The following is a 27,147-nucleotide window of genomic DNA, read 5'->3' on the forward strand; positions in this document are numbered from 1 at the left end:
TGTGGATCATGCTAGTTAGCCAGACAATCCCAAAAATGCACAGAAGGGAGGAAATGGTGTGAACACCCTTCCAAATCGGGTACATTATTTTATGAGAGTAGGTCTTTATCGGCTAAAATTTATGACGAGGGAGGGACTACCCTGGCAGACTAGTGGTTAGAACTCCATGATTCCAATGCTGGGGGTGCAGGTTCAGTCCCCAGTCAGGGAACTGAGATCCTGTGTGCCACATGGTATGGCCAAAAAATAAAGGGAAAAAAAAAAGAACTTACAACAAGGGAATATTGGACACCAGTGTAAGTCTCACAATCAAAGAGCAAAACACCTAGGCATAGAACAAGGCAATAAAGAATGCAGAAATTGAGTCTTTGATCTTGAATTCCTAGGTAGTTACATACTCAGTGTCGGTGTGAATGCAGATTGGGGCAATCACTATAAAAAACAGTGAGGAGCTTCCTCAGAAATTGAAAACAGAACCACCATATAGTCCAGCAATCACTCTTCTGGGTATTTACCTAAAAGAATTGAAATCAGGATCTCAGATATCTGCACTCCCATGTTCACAGCAGCATTACTCACCATAGCCGAGATGTGAAGACAACCTAAATGGCCATTCACAGATGAATGGATAAAGAAAATGTGGTATATGCATACAATGGAAATCTATTCAGCCTTTAAAAAAAGGGGGATTCTGCAACAGGCAACAACAGGATGAAGCATGAGGATATTATGCTAAGTGAAATAAGCCAGACCCAGAAACACAAAAGATTACATGATCCACTTACATGAGGTACCTAAGATCAGTTCAGTCCAGTTTAGTCTCTCAGTCGAGTCCGACTCTTTGCAAACCCCTGAGCCGCAGCACGCCAGGCCTCCCTGTCCATCACCAACTCCCGGAGTCCACCCAAACCCATGTCCATTGAGTCAGTGGTGCCATCCAACCATCTCATCCTCTGTCATCCCCTTCTCCTCCTGCCCCCAATCCCTCCCAGCATCAGGGTCTTTTCAGATGAGTCAGCTCTTCCCATCAGGTGACCAAGGCATTGGCGTTTCAGCTTCAACATCAGTTCTTCCAATGAACACCCAGGACTGATCTGCTTTAGGATGGACTGGTTGGATCTCCTTGCAGTCCAAGGGACTCTCAAGAGTCTTCTCCAACACCACAGTTCAAAAGCATCAATTCTTCAGCACTCAACTTTCTTTATAGTCCAAATCTCACATCCATACATGACTACTGGAAAAACCATAGCCTTGACTAGATGGACTTTTGTTGGCAAAGTAATGTCTCTGCTTTTTAATATGCTATCTAGGTTGGTCATAACTTTCCTTCCAAGGAGTAAGCATCTTTTAATTTCATTGCTGCAGTCACCATCTGCAGTGATTTTGGAGCCCAGAAAAATAAAGTCAGCCACTGTTTCCCCATCTATTTGCCATGAAGTGATGGGACCGGATGCTGTGATCTTAGTTTTCTGAATAGTCAAAGTCATAGAATCAAAGCATGAAATGGTGGTCACCGGAAACAGAGGGCAGGGGGAAATAGGAGTTATTAATCTCCTGGCATTAAATTTCAGTCAGGCGAAATGCTCTCCAGTCCTGCAGTACAACACTGTACCTATAGTCAACAATAACGTATTGTGCACTTAAAAATCTGTTAAGAGAGCAGATCATTGTATTTCCAGATGCTGTCTGGCTGGGTGATTGTCTTCGAGGCAGCTGTCACAGAAGACAAGCCAGAAGGGATGGATGGACAGCCCTGTGCTGGGGGCTCTGATGAGGGTGCCGGTTATTAAAACAAACCTAGTTCTTCTGACTCCAAAATCAGAGAACTCTCACTGCCCCACAGCTGCTGCTCTAGAATAATGTAAGATCCCTGTTTGGGAGGAAGTCCAGAGATGATCTGGTGCTAATTTTTCATTTTACAAATGAATTAAATAAAGCCCCGAGAGAGTAACTTGTTAAAAGTCACACACCTGCTTTTGGATGCAGTCTGCTGACATTCGGAGCATCCCTGTTGGACTCTGACACTCTGTGTGGGACCTTTTTCAAAGGAAGTAAAACTACTTTTGCATATGCCCTCTGCTTGCCTTGCAGCTGAATCTACTCCAAAGTTAAGGTTACGAGTGCAAGCTCAAGTCTTCAACGACCAGGGCTGTAATCCAGCCTCTGTCCCTTGGGAGTCATATGACCTTTCTCTTTCTCTCTCAACTTAGTCTCCTTATATGCAAAGTGGAGATAATAATAGTGTTATCTCATAGAGTTGTTAAGAGGACTAAGGGAGAAAATACCTGTTAAGTCCCTAATGTCTAGCTCATGCTGTGTTCACAATACATTTTAGCAGTCATTTCATCACTTTTAATATCACTTTTTATTACTTGCCTCTGTCTTTTAGCATCTGGGATAGAAATGTTAATAACACCCAGAGGTTTATTTTTCTGGCATGTAGTATGCATGAAACAAATATTTGTTGAGAGAATGACGAAAGAAGAAAAGATAGTGAGGGAGAAAGGTTACAGCATTCAAAGATCTTTCCTCATTGTCTGGTTGACATTCTGAAATGTGGAAAAGTACCAGGTATTTTTGTTATGACTGTTACCCCCTTTTCTGACCTGTGAAATATGCAGCAGTGCTTTTAAGAGAACATAGGAAAGGTCAAGAAGGAAGATGTGTTTCTCCATGTGTTTTAAGCAGGGCAGACCTTGTATAGGTTTGCCATTGCTTTTTACTGCTAAAGGCTTCCTGCGCCTCTTAGCATCCTCACACCCAGCATCTCTGTGTTCTGATCAGAGGTTCAGGGAGAACAGAGTCAAAGTGCTTTTCCTTAATGAGCTTGCCTGTGGGACCGACTCCTGACACAATGATTTCTATCACAGAGGAGGCTTCTGTAGATGGTGGCATAAGGGTTAGGAGCCTGCACTCTGGCTGGACCCCCTAGGTTTGTATCCAACACTTGGCAGCTTTGTGACCTCAACAAGTTCTCTGAACCGAGCTTTCACCTGTAAAGGAGGAATAAGCATCTAGTACTTACCAGGTCAGGTCAAGGAACAAATGAGTTTTCATCCATCAGTGCCTAGCCTGGCATGCTGTTTGCTCCTGGTTTAGCCTGCATCCCAAATAAGCAATAAACTACTAAAGTTCAGAAGAGGATCATCCTAAATGTGGAGAGATGAGGTCATCAAGGTTAAAGAAGGAGTGGGACTTTGTCAAACACAAGGAAGAGAGTAGGCTCTTTCAGACTTAGGACTAGAAATGGATGTGGCCTTGTGTAGGGAGTTACATGTAAGCAGTGATCTTTTAATGAGCACTGGATGAGTGCAGCATTAGATGAGATCTGGTAACAGTGAGAAGCAAAGAGGTTTAGAGGAGGAGATTAGCATGAGCAAAACGATTTCTTACATGATTAATTCGGTATATAGATATTAGGGTGGAGATTGAAATTAGGATATCAGTTTGGAGACCACTGCAGTAGTCTAGACTTTGATGCGCTCAGGCTCTTGGCGGGATTGATGGTGGGGGGCTCATATAAAAGAGAATGAGTGTTGAGACGTAGAAAGAAAAGATCAGAAGGTGATTGTCTGGAGACGGGTGTGGGGAGGAGATGGGGGGGGAATGTCAGGTTCACAAGCCTGACTGGCAGAGAAGTCTGTATAATAGACACATACGTGCAAGTTCAGAGGGACCCGTGGTTTGGGGGAAAGGATTATGAGTTTCTTTCAAGTCTGGTCGCATTTGATCCAACAATAGAACAACCATATGGAAGCTAGAATTTGGAGAAGCAGAGTTGAAGTTCAGGAGAGGTCAGAGCTAAGCTTGTGTGTATACTTGGGACTGAATCAAGTACAGGGGGCAGTGAGAGACAGGAGAGGGGTTGAAATTTCTGTGAGATGGCCTGGCAGGAGTGAGGCGGGATAAGACACTAGCAAGTGATAGCAGTGACCATCAGGGGAGGCAATGTATATGACAGCACTTAACAGGGGCAAGGCTGATGAAATATAACATAAATAGGAAAAATTTGGTGACTGCCCCGTTTCCTTGAATCCCAAAGCCAAAATGGACACGTTTTGTAGGTGAGGAATTAGGGCTCAGCAAAGGTGAGTTCGTTGGTTCCCCCTGGGATAGTTGCAGAGTCAGACGTGCCCCTTTTCAGCACTCCTCATTTTCCAGGCTGCCACTTAGACTGTCAGTGCCTCGCTACATATGGTTAGATCTGTTCTCTGTTTTACACACAGCATACTATGAAGTGGGCTTCCCTGCTAGCTCAGTGGGTAAAGAATCCGCCTGCAATTCAGGAGACCCCGGTTCGATTCCTGGGTCGGGAAGATCTGCTGGAGAAGGGACAGGCTACCCACTCCAGTATTCTTGGACTTCCCTGGTGGCTCAGATTGTAAAGAATCTGCCTGCAATGCAAAAACCTGAGTTCGATCCTTGAATTGGGAAGATCCTCTGGAGAAGGGAGCGGCTCCCCACTCTGGTATTCTAGCCTAGAGAATTCCATGGACTGTGTAATCCATGGGGTCGCAAAGACTTGGACATGCCTGAGCGACTTCCACTCTCACTTTCATATTGTAACGTGCTGGGTCCCCCTGCATGGGGAGCCTGCACTCAACCAAGGGCAGGGCACAGAAGCTGCGTCGGCTAGAGCGGGGCTCCATGAAAAGGAGTGCTCTGTACACACATGGATATTGGCTCTTGCCCTGCCTCTCTATTTCATGTGTGTTTCCTTTAGTTAACTAATTTTGCAATCTTTAGAAAATGAAATCAACAATTTACCCATACACTCCTTATCTTTGTATGCATGTTAATTAAACAAATTAAACAAATATTTATAATTGGTCTTCCCTGGTGGTTCAGTGGTAAAGAACCCACCCGCAATGCTGGAGACACAGGTTCAATCCCTGAGTCAGATAGATCCCCTGGAGAAAGAAATGGCAACCCACTCCAGTATTTTTGCCTAAAGAATCCCATGGACAGAGGAGCCTGGCAGGCTACAGTTCAGAGGCTGCAAAAGAATCATACACAACTGAGCAACTGAAAACACACACACATGCAATATTGTTTCCCAAAAGATATTGAAATGACATACTGTTTTATATGAAGGAGACTCTAAATCTCAACTGCATTTATAGCTCAATGATCACAATAATTATAAGCCACATCAGTTAAAAATTGAAGTAACTGTTTTTGAAAGTGCATAAAAGTGATGTCCCATGTCCGAACCATTTGCACTACTTAGCATAATTTTATGGAAAGGATAGCCACTTGCGATCTTAACCTTCTTATGAATTTCTTATGAAGTCATAGAAATCTTAATACCTTTCTAATGTTCTTCTTGAAGGAAACAATTTGGGAAATGCCAAGGACAAAAACATAGGAAGCATTTAACATAAACTGGAAATCATTAATACTTAATGGAGAAGCATAAGCCATTCTAAGGCATTTTAAAGCAGCTATTAAAATCATCCCTTCCAGGAGGTGTTAGAAAACAAAATCCATCTGAGGAAATTTGCAGATCTAATTGGCTTTATTAAATGATTCAGGAATTGGGCAACATTCCATGTAGCAAGTTGAGAGGAGCTCTGAGGGCACTGTACAAGATGGAAGGGTTGTTTAGGCAGAAAGAGGAAGGGATAAGGAAGGATCAGATTACTGCATCTTCCTTTGGTGGATGAAAAGGGTCTCTGTGGCTAATTACGTCATCAGTGCTGACCAGAAAATTCCAAACTGACAGGTTAGGATTACATTCCTAGGGGAAATTCAAACTGCAATTAGGCTAAGTCTTAAGTTTCTGCTTGGTGACATGGGCTTAGCATGAGTGAATCCATTTTGGACTTGTTTCTTTTTTACCAGAGGCTAGGAAAATTCCTCAAAACTAGTGCTCTCTTGCTCAAAGAAAGACTTGATGGAAATAGAAACCGTAAAGTCCAAGGCTTAGAAGAAAGTGGGGTTGAGATTCAAATGACTTCATTTTAAATGCTATTTGTCATCACAGATTTCCACTAAGTTTGCTTTCACACCTGGCTTCCCACGGGGCCACTGGATCAGAGGTTCTTCTGTGTTGTTTATTGTTTGCTGGTGGGGAGGGGTGCCCTTTCAGGGTTTCTTCAATTTCAGAGCTGCAAAAACCGGTTCTGAAAATAGTTGGCAGTATCAGTTGGCCAAATATATTTGCTGAAACCCCTTTTGTTTTGAACCAGGGAGGCCCAAGATCAAGAAATACTTGGGTTAACTTAAGGTTAACACAATCACAGGTTTCTTCTTTTGCAAACTTCTAAGACTCTCATTACTTTCTGGCTTCTTCTCTCTTCTGTTACTGTGTTCTCTTGCTGACCATGCTCAAGTGGTCTCAAACCCCCTTCCTGGGTGGTAACACTCCACTCAACCCTCCAGAGTTTTCTCTGTGCTAAGGTTCATGGGATGGAGGGAAAGAACGCTGAATTGCTAGAGTTGGAGGCTGAATTCTGGAGTCAAATTCAGTTCTAACTCTAGTTTATTCATCCTGGGAAAGCTCCCTAAACTTACTCTCTTTCTCCTTCTGCTTTTATTCTTTTTAATTATCTTTTGATTTTATCAAAGTTATGCCTACTCAGTTAAAGTATCAGGTGCAATAAAAGTTTTTTGAACTATCCTTCCTTAAATGAGTTCCCTGACTAAGTAACTCTCTCCCTTTCCTAGATATAATCTACTGACTGATGCTTCCAGCCAGCTGGCCAGCAGGGTCTCACCTGCTGTCCCCTGAGCCCACCTATAACATCTGACCCCACCAGTAAGGATGAATACGGACCAAGAACTAGTTGTGTTCGTCCCCATTGTATCTGTTAATATAACTGTTTAATTATAAGTTTTATAAAACCAATGACATACAGATACATAAAACGGTTGCTATTTCTATGAAGCTGTTTTGGTAAGACTCAAAGTTGAGGAAACTAGGAAATGTAGATGATGATAATGATGATAGGTGTAGTTTATGTAAAAGAAGAAATACATTGTTTTATTCCATAAGCAGAAGTCCAGGTCATGCTCCATGGGATTCTTCTGGTATTAGATTAGATGAAGTTCACATAAAGTGCTCAGCATCATGTCTAATATTTAATAAGAATTCAGTACAGGTTAGCTGTTATTGTGGTTACTATTGATTTAATAATTGTATATTCAAGTGATTTTAGAAGGAAAGAGAAGAGAAGGTAAAGTGAGACCAAACCATTGTTACAGAATTAAATGTTGGGATAAACTTTAACCCAGCAATTGAATATTATACAGCAAAAGACCTAAACATCACTGTGATCATTTTTTTGCATCAAAATATCTTTATGTAAAATTAAGAGAGTGTCAATAATCACATTTTTAAAAGGTATAGCTGAAGAAAAAAATCCATTCATTCACGAAATGTAACCCTGTTTCAGTTTTAACAACAAATTGCCACATGACCTTAGGAAACTGTCCAAACATTTCAGTCTTTTATTCTCTGTTAGTCAAGGATAATGATAACCAACTGAATAAATTTATTAGGCGACCAGAAGAATTACTTTCAGAAAAGTACATTATGGACATCTTTGTGTTTCGTCACTTGAATGGGAGCTCTCCTTGGCTCAGCGTGCTAAGCACGCATGGAGCTCTCAAACCCTGAGAACAAGGATTGTGAAATGCTTTTTCAAAAAAATTGATTTCCCATCAAAGCTCTAGACCTATTCGCTTAGTATGATGCTTATACCAAGTTTCAACAGATGAAGCATACTCTACCACAGAAAACAAGAATGACTCAGAATAAAGTAATGTGATGATGGGGTAAGATCTTGTTTCATCAGATTATGTATGCCACTCAAGCATTTAATATCATAATCAATCTTGTAAGTATATATAGGCTTCCCTGGTAGCTCAGACAATAAAACGTCTGTCTGCAGTACAGGAGACCTGGGTTCAATCCCTGGGTTGGGAAGATTCCCTGGAGAAGGAAATGGCAACCCACTCCAATACTCTTGCCTGGAAAATTCCATGGACAGAGGAACTTGGTAGGCTACAGCCCATGGGCTTGCAAAGAGTCAGACACGACTGAGCGACTCTTCTTCTTTAAAGTGTAAGATAAGAACTGGTTCACTGGATGTGAGGTTTGTTGTTGCTGTTCAGTCACTTAGTCATGTCTGACTCTTTGTGACCTCGTGAACTTCAGCAGGCCAGGTTTCCCTGTCCTTCACTGTCTCCCGGAGTTTGCTCAAACTCATGTCCATTGAGTCAGTGAGGTTTGAGCTCATTAATGTTAGGGGCTCTGGCCAAAGTCAGTTAATTTCTGTTGTTTGAAGCAAGCTTGTATGCTGACATTTCAAGCCATTTCCACAGATGACCATGGAAGAACATTCATAGTTACTTAATACATGGTCGTGTAGCAAGAAAATCCACCTGTATTGATTATATGAACCCTGAGTCCAACATCCTAGGTTATCGTTACATTAAAAGAAACATTGAAGTTCAATTCAATGCATATTTATACACAACACTGAACTAAGTTTGGGGAGATTATAAAAAGTAGTAAGACTGAATCATTACAGTTTTCAACAAGTTTACTCTGTAATGTAGGACACGCAACCATCTGAGTACATACTTCAGTCTCTGATGTTCAGTTCAGTTCAGTCACTCAGCTGTGTCCGAATCTTTGTGACCCCATGAACTGCAGCATGCCAGTCCACCCTGTCCATCACCAACTCCCGGAGTTTACCCAAACAGATGTCCATTGAGTTGGTGATACCATCCAACCATCTCATCCTCTGATATCCCCTTCTCCTCCTGCCCTCAATCTTTCCCAGCATCACAGTCTTTTCAAATGAGTCAGCTCTTCACATCAGGTGGCCAATGTATTGAAGTTTCAGCTTCAACATCAGTCCTTCCAGTGAACACCCAGGACTGATCTCCTTTAGGATGGACTGGTTGGATCTCCTTGCAATCCAAGGGACTCTCAAGAGTCTTCTCCAACACCACAGTTCAAAAGCATCAATTCTTCTGCACTCAGCTTTCTTTATAGTCCAAATCTCACATCCATACCTGACTATTGGAAAAACCATAGCCTTGACTAGACAGACCTTTGTTGGCAAAGAAATGTGTCTGCTTTTTTTTTTTTTTTAAATATTATTTTATTAGTTGGAGGCCAATCACTTCACAACATTTCAGTGGGTTTTGTCATACATTGACATGAATCAGCCATATAGTTACACGTATTCCCCATCCCGATCCCCCCTCCCACCTCCCTCTCCACCCGACTCCTCAGGGTCCTCCCAGTGCACCAGGCCCGAGCACTTGACTCATGCATCCCACCTGAGCTGGTGGTCTGTTTCACCATAGATAATATACATGCTGTTCTTTCAAAACATCCCACCCTCACGTTCTCCCCCAGAGTTCAAAAGTCTGTTCTGTACTTCTGTGTCTCTTTTTCTGTTTTGCATATAGGGTTATCGCTACCATCTATCTAAATTCCGTATATATGTGTTAGTATACTGTAATGTTCTTTATCTTTCTGGCTCACCTTACTCTGTATAATGGGCTCCAGTTTCATCCATCTCATTAGAACTGATTCAAATGAATTCTTTTTAACGGCTGAGTAATATTCCATGGTGTATACGTACCACAGCTTCCTTATCCATTCATCTGCTGATGGGCATCTAGGTTGCTTCCATGTCCTGGCTATTACAAACAGTGCTGCAATGAACATTGGGGTGCACGTGTCTCTTTCAGATCTGGATTCCTCAGTGTGTATGCCCAGCAGTGGTATTGCTGGGTCATATGGCAGTTCTATTTCCAGTTTTTTAAGAAATCTCCACACTGTTTTCCATAGTGGCTGTACTAGTTTGCATTCCCACCAACAGTGTAAGAGGGTTCCCTTTTCTCCACACCCTCTCCAGCATTTATTGCTTGTAGACTTTTGGATAGCAGCCATCCTGACTGGCGTGTAATGGTACCTCATTGTGGTTTTGATTTGCATTTCTCTGATGATGAGTGATGTTGAGCATCTTTTCATGTGTTTGTTAGCCATCTGTATGTCTTCTTTGGAGAAATGTCTGTTTAGTTCTTTGGCCCATTTTTTGATTGGGTCGTTTATTTTTCTGGAATTGTCTGCTTTTTAATATGCTGTCTAGGTTGGTCATAACTTTCCTTCCAAGGAGTAAGTGTCTTTTAATTTCATGGCTGCAGTCACCATCTGCAGTGATTTGGGAGCCCAAAAAAATAAAGTCAGCCACTGTTTCCACTGTCTCCCCATCTATTTGCCATGAAGACCAGATGCCATGATCTTAGTTTTCTGAATGTTGAACTTTAAGCCAACTTTCTCACTCTCCTCTTTCACTTTCATCAAGAGGCTCTTTGGTTCTTCACTTTCTGCTACAAGGGTGGTGTCATCTGCATATCTGAGATTATTGATATTTCTCCCAGCAATCTTGATTCCAGCTTGTGCTTCATCCAGCCCAGCATTTCTCATGATGTACTCTGAATATAAGGTAAATAAGCAGGGTGACAATATACAGCCTTGACGTACTCCTTTTCCTATTTGGAACCAGCATGTTGTTCCATCAGTCTGTGATGAGTGAAAGCCAAACTAGAACATCGAAGTGTATACTACCCAGAAATATAATCTCTTTATTATGCCCCAGAGTCAGGTTTCCTGAGACCCTTGAGAAATTGGCAGACAGTAGTTTCCTGGGGCTGGGAAAAGGGGCATGGAAAATTACTATTCAGTGGGTATAGAGTTTCAGTTATGCAGGATGAAAAAGTTCTAGAGATCTGCTCAGCTTACAGTCAACATACCATCCAATATATTTTAAAATCTACTGAGAACAGATCTAATGTGTTTTTTCCCTACCATTAATAAAAAAAAGAAAAAAGAAACTGGCAGATGACCATGGCACAGCCTTTCTAGTTGAGCTATCACAGAGATGGGGAAAGAGGCTAACGTGTCCATGTTTTTAAAGGAAATGACTTGATTATCATAAACCTGAGGGCTTAGAGGCAATACCTGATGAGAACCATTTCTCATGCAATCAGTAAACTGCTTAGCAGAATATCATAAGAGATAAAGAAGCAACTGCATTTGACTCTTTGAATAGCCATTTTTTCCACATCAATTTAATTTCCTTCCCTGGTTACGTGACAGATTACATCAACAATGAGATGTGCCGGATCAAATCAATTTTGAATGAGGGAAGATTTTTGGTCCTAGCCTAAACAATATTGTTATCACCAAGCCACGACAGTGTGACCTTAATCATGCTATTGTTACATGGGTGAACCAGTAAATAGAGAGTTGCAATCACATCAAAGTGAGCTGAAGCAGTGGATTACATATCAAGTTCCAATCCTTGAGGATCAGTTGTACCAGAGGACCTATAACTTATTGATGAGCTATATAAATGACATAAATACCTTCATCCAAAATGCAGAAATTACTAAATCAAGTCCAGCTGCTGATACCTTATCTCAGGAAACTCATGATGATACAACTCAATATATTGATTATATGTATTTTTTAATCATTCTAAAAATAGAATAGCATATAAAAAACTTTTTAAATTTTTGTTTACTTTTATATTCTTTCTTTTACATTTTTTTTGAAGTATAGTTAATTTACAATGTTGTATTAGTTTCAGATGTACAACAAAGTAATTCAGTTTAAATATATATAATATATATATTCTTTTTCAGATTCTTTTCCCTTATAAAGTTATTACTAGAATAGCATTGATTGACATAACTATAAACTGGTATATTTTAGCACAAATGAAATTTGATGAAAGAATAATTAAGAAAACAAGCACTGATAGAAACTTTCTATCAATTTAGATTAGAAAAACAATATTATATATGAATTACACTGATAGCAAGTTTTTTAAATGGAGCAGAAGAGCAGGACCAGAGAGTTAAGCTTACCATTCTATGTATAAGCCGCATCATTCTTAAGTATTTGTTCAAATTTTATCAATATACTTAAAAAGGAATATTTTTGAAAAACAAGACAGTATGCAGGGAACAAAACGTTACATATACATATGATAATATAAGATATATGTTGACATATATAATATATGTGTTAATAGTATATAATATTAACATATATCAAAATTATGTAATATATAAAATATATGGTATAGCATACGGTATATAAAAGGGCCACTGCTGATCTATGTGTGTGTGTGTGGGTGTGTGCTCAGTCGTGTCCAACTCTTTGCTATCCCATGGGCTTCCCAGGTGGCGCTAGTGGTAAAGAACTTGCCTTCCAAAGCAGCAGACTCAGAGACACAGGTTCGATCCCTGGGTTGGGAAGATCCCCTGGAGAAGAGCATGGGGAGAATTCCCATGGACAGAGGAGCCTGGTGAGCGACAGTCTGTGAGGTCACAAAGAGTCAGACACTACTGAAGCAACTTAGCACCCATGCACGGACTATAGACCACCAGGCTCCTCTGTCCACGGGATCTCCCGGGCAAGAATGCTGGAGTGGGTTGCCATTTCCTCCTCCAGGGGATCTTCCTGACACAAAATCGAACCCACGTCTCCTGTTGCTCTCTTGCATTGACAGCCAGATTCTTTACCACTGTGCCACCTGGAAACTGGGAAGCCCACATATTATATGGCTATAGTATGTTTTTTAAAAGAGAAATTGGACTGGTGTAATCTAGAAAGCAAAAGTCTGAATAGCCCTATAATTACCGTCTTGTGGTTCCCTCAACTTGTTCTCAGAATGAGTTAAGATTCACCTCTCCCCAGAGATGACTAAACCAGAAGAAATATTCTATATTACATTTAGCAACTTCATCTGGCAGAAAAGGTCGTCCTTCTTGATTATCAGGATGAAAAATTGTTGGCTCAAGGGAGCCCTCAAGATTTCTTCCTTAGAGCTCTTCACTACAGAATTAACTTCCAGTAGCTCTGGATGATGTAAATATCCATGGGATCTCATCCCTCAAAAAGCTTTTGTCCTTTTATCCTAGACTTCAGTTCATTTACTCTTTCAAGCTTCACAACCCAACTTATCCAAGAGTGGGCCATTGGATATTCCATACTAGGAGAAGTACGTGGCATTTCTATTCCAACTATCAATTTTACCAGATATCTATCCCATATACTCAGAAATTTTAAACAGAAACTATAATTATGTATCACCACCTTGGTAGATTATGGAGTAGAATGCAAAGAATCCAAGGAAACTTTCTTCCTTGAAATGAATTTGTTACAATACTGCTTCTGTTGTTGATGTTCTGGTGTTTTGGCCATGAGGCATGTGGGGATATTAGGTCCCCAACCAGGGATCAAATCCTCGCCCCTTGCATTGGAAGGCAAAGCCTTAACCACTGGATTGCCAGGGAAATCCCAAGATGAATATTTTCCGTCTCCACCTACCCTAACAGTCCCAGCTCAATTTCTCTGAGGCAGAAGGTATAGGCACAAAGCTGTCTTTTCTGTGGCAAAGTTTAAAGGTAATGCCAGGTTTCTTAATATGTGATATCAAGCCTGTCACTACTTGAGTAGCCTAGAAACACGGGAATGTCATATTCTATTTCAAGACCCTCTCCCTTCCCATGATTTTCTTGGCTAGCAATAAAATATCAGAGACTTTGAGGTATGTCAATGTAGAAAGGTTCTTAAATGTCTTTGCAGGTGATGGTAATATGTGCATTTCCTATCTCTTCTTTTCTAGGATGGGGACCTATAAATTACTTGAGATCTGCACCCAGAATCAGTGAGTAAACTCTCCATAATATTTGGGTCTTGGGTAGTTTTAGATGAGCAAAGCAAAAGTGTTAGTCACTCAGTTGTGTCCGACTCTTTGCGACGCTATGGACTGTAGCCCACCAGGCTTCTCTGTCCATGGAATTCTCTAGGCAAAAATACTGAAGTGGGTTGCCATTCCCTTCTTCAGGGGATCTTACCTACCCAGGGACCGAACCCGGGTCTCCCATGTTGCAGACAGTTTCTTTACCATCTGAGCCACCGGGGAAGCCCCAAAGCCACAATAACTGAAAATGCTGTAGTGTCACTTTTAAATACCTGTTCTGATGATCCATCACCAGAAAGCACAGCCTAGGTGGCATTTTGAGTTTTATAAAGTCTTAGAGGATAGGGGAGAAAAGCAAGCAAACCATGATCCTTGCCCTCAATAAATTTACAGAGGAAGTCATAGACTTTGAAGATAGATTCCAGTTATATCTAGCTTAATGAATAGTTAATGTCCATCTTATTTGAAAAAGTTCACATTTTACCTAATTTTATTTTATAACACTTCCCTGGGACATTGGACTATATTCCTTATTTTCCAGAAATGGCTTCCTGTAAGAATTCAGTAAGACCTTCTTCATTCAGATATTTTGATTACACAGTTTTTGACAGTTTGACCCAGACTAAGATGAAATTTACTTATGAATTGTCACCATGGAATGGGTTTGATACAAGAAACAGAGGGAGCACCTGTAACCTATTTTAAAAGAGTAATTGTTTTCATGGCTTTGACACATACGGTGGTTTTTAGGCAAAAAGATTCAGCTGTAAAACAAGGATGCATGTCATTTAGTGGCTTTCTCCTTAGACAGGCATTATTGACAGATCAGAGTATTTAAAATAATAAAAGTGTATTGCTTTCAATAAATCTGACTTCCATAGTTCAGGCTCACATCCCCTTTTTCTTCCCACCTCTCCAAACTCAGTATTCTAATTTACTGAAATGTACTCTATGTTATATGTGGACATAAATGTTTGTTAATAGAAGAGGATCGATTCTTATTATCTTATTTTTTTTAACTGACAAATACACATTTTAATTTTTTGAAGTAACACCTGGATGACAGTCATGTATTTATTTTTACAAGCAATATGACGTATCATTCCCTTTTATTTTCTGTGATTTTATACCACAGGAATTTTTTTTTAATTTAAAACAGTATTTTCACATAGCAAGAAAGACAAAGTCCCAGGATGATAGTGAAGATTTAAGGGGAGAAGAAAATAACCCCCAAATCAAATCATGCCCTCCTGGCGGCATGTTGAAAAGTCAGAGGAGTAACCAAATCACCATTCATTCATTCATACAACAAACACTTAGCCAAGGGCCGTGCTTGTTGCTTCAAGGTATGTAGAGATTAATAAAACTGTCTTCTTGTCTACACTGTGCTGGCAGCCCGTAAGTTGAAGCAGAGATGGAGACAGTTTTCCCATGTGATAAGTGATGTGTTATCCTTATAAGCAGAGTGCTTGGGGAACACCAAGATGATACCATTAAATTTGACTAAAAAGTTAGGGAAATATTCATAGCAGGTATAACACTGGAGCTCATTCTTTAAACATAAATTCGATGTCTACAAGTAGAGAAAAGGACATTTCAAATCGGTGTGAGCGAACATATGGAAATAGAGAATACGTGGATTGCTTAAGAAAAACGGCAGACATGTTTGAGGTGGAGAGTTGAGGAGGTGGGGAACAATATATGGTCTATTAAATGGTATATTGCTAAGAAGATATGCCCTTCCTTAGAGGTTGGAAACACCAGCCGGAGCTTACAGATAGGTTTGAGAGTTGTCTATAGAAAGCTGAAATGTGGAAAAATGGGAATAGATAAAACTGTGGACAATTGAGAGAACTTTCAGGAACACAGAATAGAATCAGCTTCTCCTTGTTAGAAGAGAGAAGGGGAGATAAATAAATAAGCATTTGAAGGTGGCTACAAAGAGATTCGAGGGAGTTTATGTCTGAGAGCTTCAGTCTCCTTTCCATTACGCTGTTGGATGAGTGTGGAATGCCTATTAGAAAGGCACAAGTTTGAATTCCTGCTCCAGAGTCTGTGAGTGATGTAACATGGGCAGATCACGTAACCCGCGTACATTTCAGTGTTGGCTTCACCTCACTGAGCTCTCATCTATAAAATGAGGATAACAGTACACAGCTTATGTGGGTTGTTGCGATTATTGAAGACAAGCTATGTACAACATATTCATACAAAGGTGCTCTATACATGAGAGCTGCGAGATGATCGTCATCTGTGAACAGGAGCTTGTCTCCAGGGGGAGAGAAAAAACAGAATGAGGGATGAAGATTGGAAAGGGACATGTGAAAGTGTTTCTTTTACTGTGCTGGGTCTTCATTGCTACACTTGGGCTTTCTCTAGTTACAGAGAGCAGGCGTTACTCCTTTGTGGTGCGTGGGCTACTCACTGTGGTGGCTTCTCTTGTTTTGGAGCACAGGATCTGGGGTGTGTGGGCTTCAGTGGTTGGGATGCGTGGACTCAGTAGTTGAGGTTCTCGGGCTCCAGGGCACAGACTCTGGAGTTGTGGCACATGGGCTTAGTTGTCCCGCAGCATGTGGGATCTTCCTGCACCAGGGATCACACCAGGGTCCCCTCCATTGCAAGGTGGCTTCTCAACCATGGGACCACCAGGGAAGCCCTGTGAAAGTGGTTTTTAGGCAGCATTAAGAATCCTTTATGAAAGCATGATTTGCAAGTACAGTCATTTTTATGTGTCCCAAGAGCCGCTGATAGGGATGTTTCGATGGCCTGAGTCGAGAAAGGTCAAAGCAAGCATGTGTCATTGAGAGAACAATTGAGAATGAGTTCTGATCTGAGAAGCTTGGAGACTGGTATTCCAAGACCTGTACTCCAGCCTCTACCCTGAATTCGCAGAAGACTGCCAATTCTCAGGGTCAGTGCCTGTGATCCTATGGCTCTTGTCATTATCAGGGAAGAGGCCTGAGTTGCCAAGTGCTCAAGGTTGTCCACTCTCCTTATTTACCAGCTAAGCTCCAGACACAGCTGTCTGCTTGGAGACCCGCCAGACCCTTGCCCGGCTCTCCTACCCTCTCACTGACCCACCCCCCTTGGCTCATAGTCCCTACCCCAGCCTCTCCTCACTTGAGTTTTCATTCTTCCCTAGCACATGAGACAGTGAGAAACGTTTCTATCTCCTCTGGAACAGAAAACTGGCATTTGAACCAAGTAAAAAGGAGCCCATCTGCATGCTTCTTGTCCCTTAGGTCATCAGCACCGCTTCTAGACCTTAGAACAGGATTCACTGGGTACGCAGGCAGGACTGCACTTCCTCTCCTGTACCTGGAAGTGGGTTATCTCACCAGCCACTAGAATGATGTCCGGTGTCCTCTTAAATGCTTAGTTAGCATTGCGGACCCCAAGAGAGAATTGCCAAGCTCTATCTTGATAGTTAACTTCCCTCGGAGAGAGATTTGAATGGCTGGAGAATGTCTTTCATATGCCAAATAGAAGTAATAAAGAAACTGTAGGCTGTATCTTACCCATCATGGACTCCTATTTTAATTAATGAGAGATATACTCCTCTTTTGGGAATTGGGTTGATTCATTCAGTGAGTGAATATATTCAAGAAGGATATACTAATTCGAGGTGCTAGTGTGTGTAAAATAGATAACTAGTGGGAACCTGTTGTATAGCAGAAGGATCTTTGCTAGGTGCTCTGTGATGACCTAGAGGGATGGGAGGGGTCGGGAGGGGGAGGGAGGTCCCAGACAGGGGGGATACATGTATGTGTGCTTGCACGCTAAGTAACTTCAGTCGTGTCTGGCTCTTTGTGACCCCATGGACTGTAGCCCCCAAGGCTCCTCTGTCCATGGGATTCCCCAGGCAAGAATACTGGAGTGGGTTTCCATGCCCTCCTTCAGGGGATCTTTCCTACCCAGGGATCAAAGCCACATGTCTTATGTCTCCTGCATTCTCAGGCAGAGTCTTTACCACTAGTGCCACCGGGGAAGTGCCATATACATATATCCCCAGGCCATATGTATACATATAGCTGACTCACTTCATTGTATGGCAGAAACTAACACAACATTGTAAAGCAAACTATATCCCAACTAAATATATATGTGTGTGTGTGTGTGTATACATATGTATATGTGTGTGTGTGTGTGTGTGTGTATATATATATATATAACAGACTGGTACCAAATCAGGAAAGGAGTATGTCAAGGCTGTATATTGTCACCCAGCTTATTTAACTTATGTGCAGAATACATCATGCGAAATGCCAGGCTGAATGAAGCACAAGCTGGAATCAAGATTGCTGGGAGAAATATCAGTAACCTCAGATACATAGATGACACCACTCTTATGGCAGAAAGTGAAGAAGACCTGAAGAGCCTTTTGATGAAAGTGAAAGAAGAGAGTGAAAAAGTTGGCTTAAAATTCAATATTCAGAAAACTAAGATCATGACATCTGGTCCCATCACTTCATGGCAAATAGATGGGGAAACAATGGAAACAGTGAGAGACTTTATTTTTGGGGGCTCCCAAATCACTGCAGATGGTGACTGCAGCCATGAAATTAAGAGATGCTTACTCCTTGGAAGAAAATCTATGACCAACCTAGACAGCGTATTAAAAAACAGAGACATTACTCTACCAACAAAAGTCCATCTAGTCGAGGCTATGTTTTTTCCAGTAGTCATGTATGGATGTGAGAGTTTGACTATAAAGAAAGCTGAGCACTGAAGAATTGATGCTTTTGAACTGTGGTATTGGAGAAGACTCTTGAGAGTCCCTTGGACTGCAAGGAGATCCAACCAGGAGGAGATCCTAAAGGAGATCAGTCCTGAATATTCTTTGGAAGGACTGATGCTGAAGCTGAAACTCCAATATTTTGGCCACCTGATGCGAACAACTGACTCATTGGAAAAGACCCAGATGCTGGGAAAGATTGAAGGCAGGAAGAGAAGGGGATGACAGAGAATAAGATGGTTGGGTGGCATCACTGATTCGACAGACATGAGTTCGAGCAAGTTCCGGGAGTTGGTAATGGACAGGGAAGCCTGGGGTGCTGCAAACCACGGGGTCGAAAAGAGTCGGACACAACTGAGTGACTGAACTGAACTGAACTGATATATATATAAGCACCTTACTTGAATAATATTTGAAACATTAGGAAAACCCTGTCAAATTCAGACAAAACTCTACGTTTCTGTAAAAATACAACTGCTGAGACTCTTTAGGGGGTGGGAAACCCCAAAGCTCTTTCTTCTCGCTCAGACTTCATTCCCAGAGCCCACCCTCCTGTGACTGCCAAGAGGGAGTCACACAGAATTCACTTCCAAGCACTTTGCTTCCTATACGTTCCTTTCAGTCAGTTGCAGTCACCTACAGATATGTAGATGGTTCTAGATCACATAACATCCTCACTCCCCACTCATGGTCCTTCCCTATGGGGCAGGAACCATGCTGAAGTGTGTAGCCCATCTCTACCTCCTCGAGAGTAGGAAGCCCCATGCAATATTTCAGATTTCAGGCTGGAGGTTCTCCCACTTGACACAAACACACATTAGCCCTTTCTGGAATGTGCTTTAATCACCTGGTGCCATGTCAACCAGACCAGTGTGTCTTCTACAACTGCCAATTATTCCTTCCTGGTTTGTATGCAAGCAGATCTGCTGGAGCGAGCAACTCACCTTTCATTAAAAACAAACACAACCGGCTACCAGTTATAAGATGAGCAAATCACAGGGAATACAGTCAGTAACATTATAATAATTTTATATAGTGTTCAATTTATAAGAATCTGTATCACCCTGTTGTACACCTGAAATGAACACTGTAAGTCAACTATACAGTGATGAAAAATTAAATTAAAATTTTAAACACACACACAAGCATCTCTATTTTTTGTGTGTCTTTATCTCTAATTACACCTTGCTTCTATTTCCTCCTCTAACCAGCATGTCTCCCATTTCTGGGTTCTTTGTATATTTTTCCCTTTATATTTCATCTCTACACTTTATACATCTTGCAGGTTTTAATAACTCTTGGGAGACTGTCTTTTGTTTTATGTCCGCCTTGTAAGAATACAAAACTCAGATCCATTCAGTGGCAAGCTCAAAATTAAGACTACGTGTGCCATAGCACTTCATTTCTATGTTTGCATCGTTGTTCTTTAAAGCTCCTTTGCTACGTAGTGAAATGCTAATTCAGTGTGGAGCAACCCCGGCAACCACAGCTCTTTGCCAGCAAGAATATGGTTCAGATTGTAGCATCACAGATTTGGGGGTCTGGACAAAATGTTCAAGTCAGAGTCTAAACTTGAATCTTCTTACTCTGAACCCTCTACTTCCTTGGACTTCCGTTTATAGAAATTGGAGGGGGGAAAAGTGATTTCCTTCTATTTCATAAGTGGAAGTAATTCCAAATCCTTTCTCAGGGACATTGAATTGAGAAGTGTTCCTTGGATTTTCATAGGGAGTATCTCTGGGCAGGGTTTATGTCCCAGGCAGCAGGTACCCACATTCATGAGTGATGCCCTTTTCCATGCTGCTAGCATCCCCTCTCCTAGGGCAGAGGGCTGCCCTTGTGGAAGGGCTGCAGTGAAGTGAGACTTTAAAGGAAGAGTTGCTCCTGGCGCCCCTTGCAGGTGCCCGTATAGAGTCAGCCCACACACCTGCTCACGTTCTAAAGCTCTTCATTCTGTTGGTGCTTTCTCCTATGTAGTTCCAAAAGGGACTCATGCTTCTGTTTACCCAGCATTCTCGGGTTCACTTGACTCTGGGGGAGGAAGACACAGCTCAGATGCATGGGCACTGCAGAATGTAGAGATACGGCTTTCCTACAAGTGGGAATCCATCCCCACCCCAGGCATGGCTCAGGGCATTTTCCAGGGCACACAATGCTATGTCCTCTGTGCTCAGCTTCTCTGGGGAGCCAGGAGAATTGAGAAGGTGCCATGATATTAGAGGGGCTTCCCTGGTGGCTCAGACGGTAAAGAGTCTGCCTGCAATGCAGGAGACCCAGGTTCGATCCCTGGGTTGGAAAGATCCCCTAGAGAAGGGAATGGCTACCCACTCCAGTATTCTTGCCTGGAGAATTCCATAGACAGACGAGCCTGGTCAGGTACAGTCCATGGGTTCACAGAGAGTCGGACATGACTGAGCAACTGACACACCACACATGATGTTAGAATCAAGGCCAGGGTTACTCTGTAGGTTAGAGTGTAAAGGGGTCAGTAACCCATATTGTAGGTGTCCCTACCTGGAGCTCTCCACTTGCACGTGCTTTGGGGGACATGCTTGCCATTGTCAGCCAGAACATTCTTTTCTGTAAATCCAGGATTACCGAACCTGACAGGAAGGGATAGTTAGAGACTTTTCTACAGGCTTCCTGAGCTTAGCTGAGCATTAAGCCTTACAAATCTTAGAATTGATGAGCACGGCGATATATATAAAAAATGCAACATAAACCTTCAGATTCATGGCATAACCATCTCAACTGAAAAGGCTTTATGCTTCAGGATTTTAAAAAATTACCCTTTGCCAGCCTTGCCTATGCTCATACAGACTCCAGTATTAGAACAGCTTGCAAATTCTTTACAAATGGATGCTGCTATGCCCACATCCATCAGAAGAGTGGCATTCTTGGGGTCTTTTTCTTTTGTGGGAGAAGGGGGTGGACGTACATTATTCTTCTTATATGGGAATGATTAACCAAGGAAAAGTGGCAGCCCACAGTTAATTTAGCTGTTCTTTTAAATGTTTTTTCTGGTACCTGAATTACATGAACATATTCTTTTAATAAGCTGATCTGTTTTTCCCCTTCTCATTGAGGTGCAAAGTAATCTAGAGGGTCAAGGTTTCCAATCTTTTTCTCTTGCATTAAAATGATCTGTCATTTCCATTGTGGCTACACCCAAAAGTCAATTTTTGGTCTCTTTAAAGTGCCCTATAGAATAATTCAGTGGTGAGAGGATGAAATTGTTCTCAAAGTGTAACTGCTCCCCTTGCTGGTATATTGTAGCAATGACATTCATCTTTAAAAATGTAATCCTGGTTCAGAGCAGGGATTTTTGCTTGTTTGGGAGGTGGGATTTTTTTTTTTTTCTCTTCGTACTTCTTGATGTTTTTGAACTTCACAGCAACTTGAGACTTAATCTAATGAAACTGGATAAGTTACTATAGTCATCATACATTATAAACCAGGTATGTAAAATTCAATAGAATAAGAATTTTCTTAGTTATCTCTCATGCCTGGAAAATAGGCAAATACTCTGAATGGTGTTTAGTGTTAATGTTTTTTTAAATAAAAGAATCTTTTAATTTCTTAGTACAATTTATATGCAATAAAATACACAAGTAAGTGTCTGACTCAATAAGTTTTGATAGTTGTAAAAAGGCTTCCCTAATAGCTCAGTAGGTAAAGAATCAGCCTGCAATGCAGGAAACCCCTATTCGATTCCTGGATCGGGAAGATCTGCTGGAGAAGGGATAGGCTACCCACTCCAGTGTTCTTGCTGAGTACTCAGTCGTGTCCAACTCTTTGCAACCCCATGGACTGTAGCCCACCAGGCTCTGTCCATGGGATTCTCCAGGCAAGAATAAGGAGTGGGTTGCCATTTCCTTTCCAGGGCATCTTCCCGACCCAGGGATCAGACTACGTCTCTTTTGTCTCCTGCATTGGCCGGAGGATTCTTTACCACGGCGCCACCAGGGAAGCCCAACTTAATTCACAGCAGAGGTAGAACTAGTAAGAATGTATTAAATATTTAAAGGCAAATCACTGAACTTGGGCCTCTCTGAAATCTGATGTTGGATAAACGGGAGTCATGTTACTGAAGAAGGACAAGAAGTCAGATTGGGAGATTGATGGAGGGATATGGGGTGACGACAAAACGTTTTCCGCGAAAGTGAGTCGCAGGCAGTTAGAATAGCAGGGGACCGGACGGCCAGGGGGCAGATGCAGGGGTCCAGGCTGGGGATGGACCACACATGCCGGCGAGGAGGGAGCTGAGACCCCAGGAGAGGTCTCTGGAGCAGAAGCCAAGCTAAAAAGAAGTGAGAAGGCTGACGGCCCAGTGAAAGAGGAGATTTCCAAAGTACAGGAGACCTGGACCCAGAACCAGCTAAATTAACCAGAGAGCACCGAGATGAGGACGGGAAGGTCTCTGTCCAGGGTGCCCTGGAGGACAGACGCCGGGCAACAGGCCCACACCTGGGGAGAAGGCGCTCAGACCCTGGAGGCAGGATGTGAGCCCCTGAACAAGACCGTCTCAGCTTCACACAGACACAGCGGGGCAGCCACGTCCACCCCACCAGGCCGCTCACCCGGGCCACCGCTCACCTCGGCTTCCCCAAGCAGAGGCTCCCGGATCCACGGGGCACTCTGTCCGGAGAGTCCCCCCAACCTGGCCGGCCAGGGCCACCTCCCAGCACCGCGCTCCCCGAAGCTTAGGGACAGCAGACCTCGGCCACGCTAGGTCACACCTCCCGCTCACGGGGACACAGCCAGCGCCTGGGAGGGGCACGTTTTCAAAACACACAAGCAGTATTCTAGCCACGAGGTCAGTCCATCAGGAGCAGAAAGAGATGCTCGGGGCAGAGTACCGCGACCCTGAGGATGAACCGCTGGGCAGCAACGCGGGCAGCGGGCGCTGAGGGACCCATGCCAATGACCAGAGCTCCCCCGGGGAAGCCCTTCATTATTAAACCCAGAGCTGGCCGCCAAACATGTCCTCCTTAAGGTGTTTCCTGTCTCATTAAAGAATACTGTTGAACTTCTCTCTTCAGTAGTCTTTAGCCATCACTCCACACTGAAGCCCCCAAAGCACCACCACGCCTCCATCTCATGTTCCCACAACACGGCGGCACGCAGCCACATGCCAGGCGGTGTTCTCAGCGCCACGCATCGCTGGGGAGGAGGGAGCACAGGCTTCCCACACTGGGGCCCGGGGCCCCCAACCAAGAGGCTTCCCTGTGGCTCAGCTGGCAAAGAATCCGCCTGCAATGAGGGAGACCTGAGTTCGATCCCTGGGTTGGGAAGACACCCTGGAGAAGGGAAAGGCTACCCACTCCAGTATTCTGACCTGGAGAATTCCATGGACAATATAACCATGGGGTCAAAAGAGTCAGACATGACTGAGCAACTTTCACTTTCAAACACCTGGTATAATGGCCATGCAAAATAAGACACTGAATCCCATACCATGAATATTTCGCTCATGGCCCTTTCCAGTCAATTCCAGTTCAAGAGCCTGCCACCTCCCTCCCAGCCCTTCATCTCCTCTGTACTACCCAAGAAATGACTTTCTTATCACTGTCACCATTGGTTAGTTCAGTCTATTCCTGGACTTCAAATGAATGAAATCATATAGCATATAGATGGCAAATGCTCCATTCACTCACCATAGTGTTTTAAGGATTGTTGCTTAGTTCTCTAAGCAGAATTCACTTCTTTTTTATCGTTGAATAATACTCCATTGTATAACTAAACTGTAGTTATCCTATTTTTGTACAAGTTATTCTATTTTTGACATTTGGATTGTTTCTAGTTTGGGACTGTTATGAAAAAGACTGCTCTGAAAATTCCTATACAAGTCTGTGAATAACTTGTTTCATTCCCACTGGATAAAGACTGAGAAATGGGATTGCTGGATTGTAAATGTTTATTAGAAACTGTCCCTCAGTTCATCAGCAATGTTCAAAGTTCTAGCTGCTCCTTATCCTCACCAACAGTGGGTAGGAAATGGTATCTGTCATGACTTCCATTTGCAGATATCTCATGGCTATTGATCCTTATCATCTTTTTTTGTGCTGTTGCCTATTTGTATATCTTCCTTGGTGAGATATCTATTCAAGTTTTTTCCCAGTCTTACTGGATCATTTATCTATTGCTTACGGTAGGATTCTTCATCTATTCGGGAAAGTTCTTTGTCAGATACATATGTTATATTTCCAGTTGTGGTTTGTCTATCACTTTATTTAAAGTGCCTTTGATGAATTGAAATTTTAAAATTTGATTAAAAAAACAATAAATTACTTTTCTCCTTCATGGTTAATGCCTTTTAGTGTCCTAAGAAATCTTTGTTTACCTTAAGGTTGTGAACATAGTCTGCTCTTACTCAAAAAGTGATGATAGCAACTTTAAAAATTGAGAATAATAATAAGGACATTTTGTAGGCAAACAAAGAGGCATGTTTACAATACCTGAAAACAGGGCTATCTCTGTACTTTTATAAATTTATGGCTACTTATTAATTTTCAAGCGTCTCCTTGATGTATCCTCTTTTTCTCTAAGAAACAGAAAGTAAGTCTCAGTGTTTTGAGAATTGTCAGAAATGAAGGACTAAGAGAGAAATCTCAATGTGAGGTTTGAATGTCCTGTGTATGATAATGACTTTAGATAATGATCTTTATAGTACAAGTGATTTTATAGCATTATTCACTGCCCTTGAGCAATGACTTTAACTCCAAGGAACCTAAGCATGCTATTTCTATTCTTTATCCTCATCTCTGGAGAAAGAGGATGATAGCAAATTTTCAGACTTTCCAAATAATATCATGTATCTATACATTGATTAAAATATATAAAATTTATAATATTTTAAATACATACAATATATTATGAAAAAGATACAAATTTAAACGGGAAGCTCTGATAGCTCAGTGGTAAAGAATCCACCTGCCAATGCAAGAGATGAGGGTTTGATCCCTAGGTTAGGAAGATTCCCCTGAAGAAGAAAATGGCAACGCACTCCAGTATTCTTGCCTGGGAAATCCCATGGATGGAGGACCCTGGTGGGCTATCGTCCATGGGGTCACAAAACGATGGGACTGAGCAACTAACACACATGCACACACACATGCTAGACATTGGATATGCTGTGGTGAAGAAGCAGACCAGGCACTGAGCAACTAACACACACACACACATACACACACACACATGCTAGACATTGGATATGCTGTGGTGAAGAAGCAGACCAGGTACCCACCTCTAGGGGCTTCTTACCCAAATGAGAAGAGTCAAGTAAACAGGTATTGTTTAGATTGTTTGTTAGATGCTCTGCAGATATTACAGGGCACCAACAATGACAGTAACAGGGAGAACCACCTGTAGGGAAGCCTTCCTGAGCAGGTGACATCTAACCAGAGACTTGGTTGACAGGGATCCAGCCACGTGGGGAAGAGCAGTCTTACGGGACAAGCAGCTCAGGTGACAGCCTTAGGCATGTAAGAGCCATGTAATCCAGGGTAAGGGCAGTGAACAGAAGAGAGATACAGGGTAAGACCAGCTGCAAGGTCAGGGAAGGGCTTCTTTTGACTGTGCTCAGGAGTTAAGTTGACAAAGATTATTCTACCTTAGAGGTGAGGCCCATGTTCCTCACAAAAGGAGCATGGGTATTCATAGCTAGAGTAAGGGGTTATTAATTATACTACTGTTGTTTACAGTCTCTGAAGAGTAGCTTATATTGATAAGTGATGACTGATGGCATGTGGCCTGGGATAAGGGGATCACTCACTGGTGTCTACTGAACAGAATTCTCAGGACAAGAGGTCCATAGACACATGGAGCAGAGAGGGACATGCTGACCAAGGGGATTTAAACTTAGAACTCACATCAGGCCCACGAGGTGCCTTGCACGGACATAGTGAAGAAGTAGGGAGAAGGCCAGGGCTCCAGCATTAGGGTGAGGCAAAGTCAGGATTTAATGTCCAGATGTTAGGATGAGACCGTATGTGGGGCATCACATCTCCCATGCACCAACCAGGTATAGATCATTCTCAAGCAGGTCATGTGGACTAGAGGGAGAGAAACTGGAAGCAAGAAATTCCACTAAATGAAGTTTCAAAAAATTTGTGTACATTGTGCAGAGTAGTAAAGGAAAGGAAGACAGGAATTCAAGAATTGTTGTGCAGAGACCTCTATCCATTGTCAGGTTTGCTGTGGAGTATCGGAGCTCCTATGTGACTCTCTCTGCCATTTGAAGTTATTTCCTGCCTCTGGGAAGTGTAGATAAAATATGATATGCCAGCATGTATCTTTCCCCATAGAGTCTTCTAGAGAGGCAAGGCTGCAGCTGGAAGCTACCAACGTGGCTCTGGGCAGGCAGATGAATCATCTGGGTGCAGGGTCAAGGCCAGCATCCTCCCCCTGCCTCTGTGCCCTGACAGTGGTCGGGCAGCATCCCCCCTCCTCTTCTCTGATAAGTGTTCCCCTTACCCTCTCCCGTGGGTGCGTGCATGCTGCCTACACTGACATACACACAACTCCTTCTCTGGTGATTGTTTAAACTTGGAAGAATATAAGATAATGTTTCCTCATATTGAGGAGACTGGAACCCTTAGAAAGAAAGGTGTCAGAAGACTAAACATGGGGTGGTTGTGGAGTGTCGACTGTACTATGCCATTTTATATA

General features: G+C 42.4%; 1 protein-coding gene across 1 annotated transcript in view; it reads left to right on the plus strand.

Moving 5' to 3' along the window:
* The window catches only part of CHST9 (carbohydrate sulfotransferase 9), a 151,502-nt gene that overhangs the window by 20,404 nt on the left and 103,951 nt on the right, over positions 1-27,147 (plus strand). The window contains exon 2 of the mRNA XM_065935139.1: positions 13,665-13,706. Coding sequence (XP_065791211.1) covers position 13,706 — 1 coding nt within the window. The 5' untranslated portion in view covers positions 13,665-13,705. The remainder of the gene's footprint in view (positions 1-13,664; positions 13,707-27,147) is intronic.

Source organism: Muntiacus reevesi, chromosome 4 (genome assembly GCF_963930625.1).
Source record: "Muntiacus reevesi chromosome 4, mMunRee1.1, whole genome shotgun sequence".
Classification (NCBI taxonomy): domain Eukaryota; kingdom Metazoa; phylum Chordata; class Mammalia; order Artiodactyla; family Cervidae; genus Muntiacus; species Muntiacus reevesi.